The 11,849-nt window shown below is 43.3% G+C and overlaps 1 protein-coding gene across 1 annotated transcript in view; it reads right to left on the bottom strand.

Annotated features, from left to right (window-relative positions):
- Positions 1-395: 395 nt before the first annotated feature.
- Positions 396-11,849, bottom strand: part of LOC119807102 (C-type lectin domain family 2 member H-like) — a 31,970-nt gene continuing 20,516 nt past the window's right edge. The window contains exons 5-9 of the mRNA XM_038319251.2: positions 10,535-10,652; positions 8,432-8,572; positions 8,164-8,275; positions 3,825-4,082; positions 396-433 (exon numbers count right to left, since the gene is read on the bottom strand). Of these exons, the coding sequence (XP_038175179.2) occupies positions 396-433; positions 3,825-4,082; positions 8,164-8,275; positions 8,432-8,572; positions 10,535-10,652 (667 nt within the window). The remainder of the gene's footprint in view (positions 434-3,824; positions 4,083-8,163; positions 8,276-8,431; positions 8,573-10,534; positions 10,653-11,849) is intronic.

Here is an 11,849-nt window from a genome sequence, read left to right as displayed (position 1 = left end):
CCTGTGACTCTGCCTTCTTTCTCCCAGCATTCCATTTAGTTTTCTCCACCTAGCTCTACTCTGCCCTATCACAGGTCAAGGAGGCTTCTTTATTCATTAATTAATAAAAACAACGCACATACAAAAGGACTTACACCCTTATGTATAATCCTCTCAGTGAAATTTCATCTTGACTATCAACACATTATCATGGGATATTGATGATGATTTTAGCCATCAGGAGTAGGGCAGCAACTGTAGATAACAGGTCACAGAGCCTCTCTTTCTCAGGCACGCTCTGGCACATTCCCTACCCTGGATTTAAAATTACTGGCCTTTGCAAAGAGTAGCTTTAGGCTTGCTACAAATCCATTTCCTGTGTGTGTAGCCCCTGCCACTGCTGATTCTGCTGTCACTCAGGTAGGCACATTCTCCATCTCCTTGAATAGGAACCCTAAAACAACAAACACACACAATATCTGCAAGTGAGCTTACTAAGAAATACATCATCTTATGCACTGTTTCTGGGGGAAAAATGGGCAGAGTCTTTAGAAATCTATCACACAGTGGAATGAAGTCAGCAGGAAGCTAACCAAGCAGTGATGCGGAAAGGAAACATGGAGAAACTAAAGAATGTGACAGGAACACAGTGGCCTTGTGGATGATAATTATAGCTTATGAGAAAAGTTCCAGTTCTCAGAACCTGAAACTTAAAATCCTTTGAGGCTGGTCCCCATCCCCAGACTGGCCTCCCCACATTCACATTATGGGCACAGAACGAGGTTCCCTTTTTCATTTAATCAGGGACTCTGGGAATGTCTCAGATATGTTTGCTTTTCAATAGTGTGGGAGGTTTCTACCCAGATCTTCTGCAGGATGAAGCCTGAGAGAACCGCATTAGTTGCTACTGTTAAGTACTTTCTGACCGACAATCCTCTCCATCAAAGCAATAATTCCAGTCAGACCAAATCAGATCAAATTAAAAGATGTTCAGGTTTAATGCATGCCAGCACTCCTGGGTGGCCCCTGGGCAAACACGTTGTGGGGTAGGGAGAGGAGAACTGGAATGACCACCAGAGAGAGTAAAGGGAAGACCACATATTTATTCTCTGGGGGACAATTTAAATAGCCTGTAGGAGTAGTCTTGACTCTGCCTGGGGAGGGGTCACCATTTGGTGGGCTTTCTTGTATATGGAATTTAAACTGAGGTAACTCTGAGGGGGAGGGAGCTTTGGAATGGAGTTTTCCATCCACCATATTAAAATGGATGTCAAGTGGCTGGGGTGAAGCCCCCAACTAAATATACCAGACTCTTTGTATAAAGGGGTGCCAGGGAGCTGAGGTGATGCTTCCAACCAAACATTCTAGACTCTCTTTGGATAAAGGGGCACTGGCTAAAATCTGGCTATTTCCTGAGGGCATGGGGTGACATGGGAGAGGGGAGAGCTGGGAGTTGTTGGGCTCATGCTCTATGAGGGGTGTGGCTGGAGAGGCATTTGTTTTACTGCCATTGCGATGTCAGGCATCTGTTACTTGAGGGAGATGAGAAGGCAGGAGGCTAGGAGAAGAAATATTGTCATTACCTGTCTTGTTTGTACCGACAAAGATGAGTGTGCCAGGACGAGGAGCAGATAGGCCCTTTATTGTGGTATCTTGAAAAACTGGAGGGTGGAAGATCCTAACTGCTGGACAGACCAAGTATCCTGAGTAGGTGACCTCTTTAGCCTGGAGAGATGGTACCAGCATGGTTGTCCCAGAAGCTTGGCAGCTAAGGGGGTGGTAACTATTACCGTGTGAGGTCCTGTTCATTGAGCTTCAAGAGACCAAGGAACTAGCTGTTTGAGGAGTACTCTGTCCCCTGGGGAGAGTGGAACAGGTTCAGGGGCATTTGCATCCACTGGTGTAGGGGCAGGGAGAAGGCTGTCAGCATGTGAATGGAAAAAAAGGCCTCAGAAGAGAGAGGTAGGGTAAGTACTCCACCAGTGGAGGAATTTGGGCTGGGAGGTGATGATTAAGGGGAAAAGGTCTGCCATAAAGGAGCTGGGAAGGGCTCAGACCCCTAGGGGAACTTGGAGTAGTCCTGAGATGGGTAAGGTCAATGAGAGAAGGGAGGGCCAACATAACCTGAGTTCAATGGAGAGATTGTTTAGATATTGTTTGATGAGTCCATTGGCCCTCTTCATCTTTCCCAAGGATTGTGGGTGGTAGGGGATGTGGAATTTCCAGGAGATGTTGAGAGCTTCTGATATAAGCTCCATGACCCTGGAAGTGAAGGATGGATCATTATCTGTTTGGATGGTTAGTGGGATGCCAAACTGAGGAATGATGTGGTCCAGGAGTATCTGAACCACCACCACATCTTCTGTTTCCCTGGAGGCCAGAAACACTTCTCTCCACCCTGTAAAGGTGTCCACATATGTTAGGAGATAATGGAGTTTTTTATGAGTAGGCTTATAGGTGAAATCAACCTGCCAATCTTCACCTGGTTGATGTCCATGAAGCCTATGCAGAGGCTGATGTATATGGAGAGGCCTTTGTGGATTGGCCTGGGCACAAGACTGGTAGGAGGAGTGAACCTGTAAAATATGATCTTGGAGATGGGTGGGGTTAAAGAAAGTCTCTAAGAAATGCACCAAAGCTTTGGGACCTATGTGTAAGGTCTGGTGGATGTCTGAAACGATCGACAATGCTTGGTCTTGAGGATGAGACGGTTATTTAATTAGAACCATCCATCCTTTGTTTTTGTGCCCCCCCTTTTTATGAACTTGTCCCTCTCCTCTGGTACATAACAGGGCTGATAGGAGGGAGTCAAGAACAAAATATGTTCTTTAGAATCAAAGGAGCTGGATGCCAGCCCTCAGGCAACTGAGTCAGCCTTGGTATTGCCTTCAGCCCCTGGATCCTTGGAGGATTGGTGTCCTTGACAATGAATTATGGCTACTTTTGCAGGGAGCTGGAGGACCTCCAAAAGTTTGGCTATAAGGGGTCTGTTAATTATGGGAGTGCCCTTGGTAGTAAGGAAGCCCCTTTCCTTTTAGAGTGAAAAATGGATATGGGCTATTAAGAAGGTATATTTAGAGTTGGTATAAATATTAGTCCATTGGCCCTTTGCTATCTGGAGTGCTCTAGTCAAGGCAATTAATTCACCCATTTGTGAGTTCCCATTGGCAGGTGGTCGCTTCAACTGTGTTAGTGGAAGTGACCACTGCATACGCATCTTGACAGTTTCCTGATTTGTCTATAAGGGAACTTCCATGAACAAACAGGGTGAGTTGGGGATTTGTAAGCATCTGGTCTAAAAGACCTGGCCGAGGTGAGCTTAAGGCCTCTACAGCCTCTGGGTAAAAGTGAGAGGAGGTACCAAAGGGAAAGGAAATAGGAAGGAGAGTTATGGGATCTAGGGCAAGACTGAAGGACAAAGTAATTTGGGGGTATTCTAGAAATAGTAAGTGAAAAACCTGGACTCCTAAAAACCTGAGGAAAGAAGGAGGGAGGGAGAGACAGAGGGATGGAGGGAGAGAGAGAGAGAGAGAGAGAGAGAGAGAGAGAGAGAGAGAACTCAGAAGGTCCAAGAGGCAGTGGGTAGAATATTATACTGTGATTGGCCTGGACAGGGTGATCTTGAGAGCCTCCCAAGTGAGTTCAGCTGCTGCCGCCAGAGCTCTTAAGCATGGCTGCCATCTAGAGATCATGAGGTCCAGTTGGTTGAATAAAAAGGCAACAGCCTGATTTCAAGGCCCAACCTGTTGGGTTAGAACTCCCATGGCCAATCCTGACCTATCTTTTGTATAAACGTGGTAAGGTCTTGTGGGTCTGGAAGAGCAAGAGCAGGGGCTGTTTCTAACATCTACTGCAAGGGGCATCTTGCAGTAGAGAGAAGTGGTGGCAGACGATGGCCGGGTGGATGAGAAACCACATTGGAAGCTCTCTGGCGGACTGGTACAGAGGTTTGGCTGTAATGGCAAAGTTAGGGATCCAATGATGGAAGAACCCTAGCAGGTCCAAAAATGAGAGAATCTGAGCCCCTGTGATTGGGGGCTGTAAATCCCGCAGGGCCTGGACCTTGTCAGAGGTGAGGGTCTTAGATCCCAGACTGAGTTGAACTGTGGGAGAGCACAGCTGAGCCTTAGCTGGTGAGACTCAATATCCCATGGATCCGAGGAAGTTCAGGAGCACAGAGGTGGTCTGTTAGGACAGAGGCAAATTAAGACTGCAGAGAAGGAGATCATCAACCTACAGGAGAAGCCTGTTAGGATCAGGGTCAAAGTTTGAGAGATCCCGAGCCAGAGCTTGACCAAAGAAATGGGGGCTGTCTTGAAAGCCTTGAGGGAGAACAGTCCATGAAAGCTGTCTGGAGGACCAGGAGTCAGGGTTCTCCCAGGTGAATGCAAAGAGGAAGTATGAGTCAGGGTGTAAAGGGACAGTAAAGAAGGCATCTTTTAGGTCCAGAACAGTCAAATAGGAGGTGACAGGAGGGACATCTACCCCCATGACTGAAATTGGTGAGGGAAATGTAAGAACCGGGTGAGATGTTAAAAGAGAGTAGATAGCTCTTCTGTCCAAAAGATAAGAAATGGACTTATCCATTACCTACAGTGTTACCCTAGGCTTGGAGAGGATGATGGAGTCACCAACTCTGGGCTGTATCAATCCTCTGCCAGACCAAGTAGTTCTAAGGCTGGCACAGTCTCACTTGCCAATGTTGGTGAAGCTGGACCTCCTTGGCATGGCACAGAGGACAAGCCCCAACAGGGCTGTCCAGGATGCTGGCAGATAGAACATGGCCTTATAGGCAGTGGAAGCCCAGGGCAATATTGTGCCAAATGGCCTTGTGGCCACATTTGTAGCAGGCTCCTGGCAAGGTTGACTTGGGCTGAGCTCCTGAGGGAAGGAGCCTTGTGGTAGACTTCCCTTGTCCCTCTTCTGGGGGTCCCCGTGGCCTCAGCACAGCTGCTAGGGCTTGTGCTTGGAGCATTGCCACCTGCTTTAGCCTTGTCTCTCAGGAGACACGGGAGGATTGGGAGGGTTTATGCCAGTGTGTAGAAAGAGTCTAAGAAGTGGGTTGTGGCACTGAAAGGCAGGGAAAGGCAGTAGGAGGAATGGGAGGAAGGTGGGTAAAGAGGAGGAAGTTGGCCTTCAACATTTTTTTGAGCTGGGGACAGAGTGTGTAGGGGAAGAATGTGGAGAATGTTGCTCCATAGGAGGGGTTTGGGTAGTCAAAGTTCCAGGGAGTGGAGGAGGTGCCAGTGTCTCTGGCAGCATGGTCATGGTGGAACTTTCAGGGTCCTAATTCCCAGATAGTTAGGAATCTGGAGGCACTATGACCCTGGTGACTAAAATGGTGCTGTAAGACACTGGTTACTAAAGGAGGGATGGAAGCGCAGTGCTCAGAAACCATGGGCATATAAGAATTCTGTCCACTTATCCCACACCAGCAAAAATTTTCACGGTCCGGGAAGATGGATAATTCAGGAGTTCCCTTTGTTAAGGTCATATTGAGGTCAGATCTTAGTGCATAGAGAAATTAGCTAATTGGGACAGATTGTATCAGATAGTCCCAATTTATAAAGAATTTTTAGAAGGCAGCCCATGGGTGATAGAGGATTTGGCTTTGAATTGTAAGATCCCATTTTACAAGTTTATGCCAAATATCAGGATCCTCCAGTCAAAAACAGAGGGGGCATGAGAAATGAGTGGGCAGACATCTCTATGCCACCTCAGCGAGAACTGCCTTGCTGCTGGTGTCTGCAGAGATTGAAGGAGGACACTGGATCCCCTGACACTTGAAAAGGGGTGTTTATGTGCCACCGTGGAATGTTAGGAACCAAACCTGATACCTCTGCAAGAGCAGCCAGTGCTCTTAACTGCTGAGCCATCTCTCCAGTCCCTCAGTCTGATTTTGCTTTTAAGTTAGAGTACTAACATAAAAATGATGTTGTTTTTTTTCTGGTTTTTCTTCAGGAGATGGTTTTATGGTCTCATTACGTAGCCTTGGCTGTCCTTGAACTCACTAGGTAGACCAGGCTGGCCTTGAATTCATAGAAATCTTTGTGCTTTTCTGGTGCTGAAATTAAAGGCTGCATCCAGCCTAAAAAACTGGGTCTTTGTACTTCCAGCCCCTCAGACCTTTTCAGGGTCCAGTTAAGGCATTATTGTCTGTGAGAGAAATCTCTAAGTGTAACAGGATGAGCTCACATGTGACTTCTCAATATGTCTTTTTGTTTTTCTCTCTTGATGTCTTGTGCTTCAAATGTTTCTAGTTTATATACTTTTGCAACCGGTAATTCTTTAGCCTTAGTGGAATACAGTGCTGGAATTGTTTCAGGATCATAAAAGACAGATAAATTTTCACACACAAAGCTATAACTGTCACCTTGCTCTAGGACTTAAAGTGGGAGTGGTTAGTGAGATTCCCTCTTGAGCTCTTAAGGGAGAAGGAGGTTCTTTAAGGGAGAGATTAACTCATGGGGAGATCTAGGAGAGGAAACTCGTGTGCTATGCTATATTTTTAGGTGATTAGAAAAAGAGCTATAGTCAGTAAAATCACAAGCTTCTTAAAGATCATCTTTTATTCGGTTTGCTGCTTTTTTCCCAGGCGGGCATAGGGAGTATAGAGTAACCAGGCAACCTAAACAAATAGGAAGTTTGAGGCGGTTGATCCTTAGCACTTTTGCCAAATGTTAAGCTCTAAGGGGCTTTTTAGATCTGAAGATGACACTATTTGCTGTAAGTGGTTGAAACAAAAAGAAGACGGAAGACCTTTAATTATCAGATCCGGGACTTGTCAGCCGCTCTGATCATTGGCAACATGAATCTGGAGGTTCCCGTGGAAAGATTGTCTTTCTCCAGGTTTTGGGCAGATGTTTAATTATTTTTCCTGCCATCCCGTAGAGTAAAACACAAGCACCAAATCTTCTGAACTAAAAACATCAAGAAACCCAGATGAAAGTAAGTGATCATCACTTCTCATTTGCAAGTGAGGTAAAACCAGGGCATGCTTAATATTTACCTATCTGAGCAGCTTTGAATGAATAGTAGGCATGTCGTAATTCTATGTCCTTGGATATCTGGGAATGTCTTAAATGAAATACTTTTCCCTGGAGACTTAACGCTGACTAAATGCCTGCCAATAAAGATAACTGCAGAAAGGCGGAGCTCTATGTTTACACTGGAGAAAGGAACAAAGACCTGGCTTGGGAAACAAGTGTTTAGACTGTGTGTTTTCACACAAAGCTAGGGGATGTTATCAGTAGACTCCAAATGATAGGGGAAATTGTGCTCAATAAATGATGAAATAGTGCTGAACTGTGGGAGATATATCCCAAATTTGTAACAGATGGGAATAAGCTACAGGAGAAATTCACAGGCAGTTCATTCAAAAGGTAATAACCCCAGCAACCTTATATCTTGGTTTAAATCCTCCATCCGAATCCTTGATTCTGGTGGGTTGCCCATATGAAACGACAGCTAAATAATTACTGCATAATACCATGGTTTGTAGCACTTAAAAACATAAATTTTCTATCTCCTGAAATGTATCCAATAACTGCATTTAAACGATGTTAGACACAGGGAACAGTGTGAACGTGTGGCTGTCTGGGTTCTGTAGCTCACTGTTGTTGCCTTGCATGACAGAAGCATACATACTGTTTGTCGCAGCTGGGGAAAACAGCAAAACTCAAATATCATTTTATTCGACTAGTGGTGAATTCCAGTGACTGTGAGAAGATGGCTTGAGCAGCTGTGACCTGTAGGTGGCGGCAGCGTCCCGCAGAGGCTACAGTCTAGTGGAGACTTGCTGCCCTTCTCATTTTCATCTCCATAATAGGACACGCAATGATCTAGGCCTTACAGATTTATTGAGTCGGGTGAGACAATTCATGGATAAGCTTGTAATGCTGCCTCCTTTGGCCCATTTTATCCTATGATGAAACCCTGCACTAGGGGCTACAAAATTTCTCAAGGTGCTGGATTATAAGTAGGAAAATGTAATTTTGTTGCTATGTGATTTAGAAGTCAGGGTAACAATGTCAATAAAATTACTTTTGTAAGTTAATCTTGTAGTGTTGCAGTTTCCTCTGAGACCATTGCAACCTTGATGGGAGGTTAGGAAAAGAAAAAGTTAAACCACTCAAAATAACTTCAGAGCATCCCTAAAACCATTCAGATTTTCTAGATCCCCACCTCCCCAAGAGTGCATGAGCAGTAAGTGACTGCTGAGAGTCACTGTCAGACATGCCCAGCTGCCTGGAAAAGCAGAGACCAGCAGGATGGCCTGGAAGAGCCAATTGAGCTCCTGGAAAGGACACTATGATAATTTGAATTAGCCTCATATCTTTGGATGCTTGGTCTACTATTGGTGAAACTGTTTGGGGAGGATTAGAAGATAAGGCCTTATTGGAGACGGGACTTTTTTGGAGGTTGTGTTGCCTTATTTCAGTAACTGGGTCACTGAGGTTGGTGTTCCAAAAGCTACACCATCCCCCAGAAGTGCTCTCGTTTTGCCTCTTGATTCCTGTCTTAAGTTAGGAGCTCTCATCCTCTGCTCCAACAGCACATCTGCCTGACGTCCTGCTGCCCTGCTCCCCACCATCTGAAATTTTAGTCAAGTTTGCAATAAACCCACTTCTATAAGTTTCATTGTTTCTGGTGTTCTTCACAGCAAAACAAAAGTAAGTCAGACACTCTCTTAGCCAATGAGCAGCCATAGACCTGTTCTTAATGTTTCAGGGTTCCAGCTTTTGTGAGTGGTCACTCATATTTGAGTGGACTTTGGTGATGCAGCATCTCTGTGCCAATTCTGATCTTGTATGAAAGCCCTCACCCATATTCCTGTAAATAATCCTTATAAATGTCTAAGTTCACCAGGTTGGAGTTTGATGATATCTGTACTTTGGCCTGTCTTAAATGAGTACATGTGTTTCTTTATCTCCCCAGAAACATCTGTTACACAAAAAACACACAGAATTTAATGATACTAAGTCATTTGCTTTTCTGATTTTTTTTTTGTAGAAAAGTACATTTCTTCATGAGAACTGAGGTGAATACAACCCAAGAGAGGAATCTCACAGCCACAATCCTGAGATCCTATCTTCCTTATGCATATGATTGGAACACTCCTGTGTTTGACATAGTGTGCCAGTCTCTGAGAATACAAAATTGAGTCACATTGGACTTTCCTATTAGTTTATTTGAAAGAAAATGGACTTCCAAGCAAAAAGAACTAATGAAGTAGGACAAAAACACTGAGAAAAGTATTTTCCTAAATAAGATATGCTTGTATTTATTTAATAATACAGACCCAACACAGGCATAACCATTGCCAGATATGGTGGTCTATGCCTTTAATCCCAGCACTTGGCATTCAGAAGCAGGGAGACCTCTGTGAATTCGAAGCTGCCTGGTCTACATAGTACGGGCCAGGACAGCCAGATCTACATAGCAAGATCCTGCCTCAAAAAAACAAAAACAAAAAGCAAGTAACAGCAGCAGCAACAACAACAGCAATAACAACAGCAATGAAACAAATGTAATAGGCACAGTCTCTATCAAAGTTGAACTTAAAAAAATTTTATTACTTTTTTTATTTGTGTATATATGCGTATGGCTACAGCATAACTGTGGATATCACAGGACAACTTGCTGGGGTTGGTTTTCTTTTTCTACCATCTGGGTCCAGGTCAAACTCAGGTCATCAGGCTTAGTCCATATAGCAATAAAGTAAGAAGATGGAATTGACTGAAGGAAGACTTTTTATCTGTTATTTAGTCCATTTTAGGATTCATCAGTACAGTATAATGATAAAAAATTAAATTATTTTGTTTTTAGAACTCAACTGTGTGTGATTGCAAAATTAACTTTCTTATGTAATTAACTTTCTAATGCTTTATTAGGCTTGTTTTTGACTGAAACTAATAAAGAATGAACTTTGAATGGCATACTCATGTAGGAAAGTCTCAAAAAGTTGAATAAAGAAAGTTAAAGGGCATTTGTTAGATCATGCTCTTAGTCCAATGTAACTAATCAGGAACACAGAGGAGTAAAGTGTAAAACACTTTGACTAAGTCCATGATGAGTTAATCACAAAGTATACAGTATTGGTTTTAATACTGTCTGGATATCACATCATATTGGTTATCGAATTTTATAAAATAGTATTGACCATGTGTACAAAAATACTTAGAGTCCACAGAACAAGTAACACATTTCTTGTGATTATTGAATCATTTCCATGGATTTAGTTTCCACACATTTTTAGGTCCCCTGAGTTCAAAGCAAGGACCAAAGAAAAAAGTTGTATATCTGGTCATAAAAGTGGAGCACACTAATATACATATGACGAGGTTTTACTCAAATACCTATTTAATTTATAACCATCCATGCTTTACCAAGAACCCTTATGTATAATCCTCTCAGTGAAATTTCATCTTTTCTGTCAACACATATTATCATGGGATTTTGATGATAATTTTAGTAGATCAGGAGTGAATCAGCAACAGTAGATAACAGGTCACAGAGTATCTCTTTCTCAGGCATGCTCTGGCACATTCCCTACCCTGTAAACAATAGCTTTAGGCTTGCTACAAATCCATTTCCTGTGTGTGTAGCACCTGCCACTGCTGATTCCGCTGTCACTCAGGTAGGCACATTCTCCTCCTCCTCGGATAGGAACCCTAAAACAACAAACACACAATTTCTGCACAGACTTGCAGTGAGGAGCAGTAGTTGGGTGTGGTAGTACACACCTTTAATCCCAATGCTTGGGAGGTAGAGGTAGATTGACCTCTGTGACTTCAAGGTGTGGCAGGACACACCTTTAATCCCAATGCCTGGGAGGCAGAGACAGACAGATCTCTCTGAGTTCAAGGTGTTGTAGAGCACACCTTTATTCACAGCAACCTTTCAGGAGGCCGTGGTCTATCATACCATATTGGAATAGAAGAAATCCACAGGGTCTCATTTTCTGTAAAAACAAAAGAAAAATCTCTTTTCCTTAGATCCAAATTCTGAAGTCAATGTATTTTCAAAATATCTATTCTGGAATAGTTTAGCAGCATTTATACACAAATATCTTTTAGCAGCTGTTGCTCCTTCCTCAGCATTCAAACAATTCAAAGAGAACATAAAAGTATACAATATCAAGATTTTCTGAGTATTTTCCATCTTTGTGTGGCTTTATTTTAACCTCTATTTCATTTATTTTTACTTTTATTTTTTTGAGAGAGGTTCTCTGTATATCTTTGTCCTGGAATAACTCTGTAGACCAGGCTGTCCTTGAACTCACAGAGATCTGCCTCTGCCTCCCCAGTGCTGAGATTAAAGGTGTGTGCTACCACACCTTGAAGTCACAGAGATCAATCTACCTCTGCCCCTTGAAGTCTCATGCTCTACCGACTGAGCTAGCCATGCAGGAGCCGGGTGGCGGGAGGCAGCCCACTGCTACTCACTACAAAGACTGACACTGATTCTACTTAGCAATGAAATCTCATCCATCTTCCCTGCTAATTTGTAATAAGAATCCAAGAAAGGAAGAGTCCATGAGGAATCACCTGTACTAGTTAGACCGAACCTTATTTACATTCTTGGTGTTTAGTTTGAACACCACATCTTAATCATTACTCCAAATTGACACTATATAGTGTATAGAAGGCATTTGACTGGTGCTTGATGTCATGCTAAAATGAACTGCTGCTATGTGTGGTCTCAAATGGGCAATTTTTCAATTCTGTCTTGAGTATTTTACACATGTATAGAAGTGAGGAAAATCCAAGTCTTAGTAAATTTTTGAAAGGTCTTTGATGATGGATGTGACTGGGTCTATGTCTTACTGTTCCAGTGAAATGGCTCCATTTGAAATGGTTATGCTCACA

This window comes from Arvicola amphibius, chromosome 2 (genome assembly GCF_903992535.2).
Source record: "Arvicola amphibius chromosome 2, mArvAmp1.2, whole genome shotgun sequence".
NCBI lineage: Eukaryota > Metazoa > Chordata > Mammalia > Rodentia > Cricetidae > Arvicola > Arvicola amphibius.
Note: the sequence above shows the minus strand (reverse complement) of the source record. Positions and strands in the feature narration are given on the sequence as shown.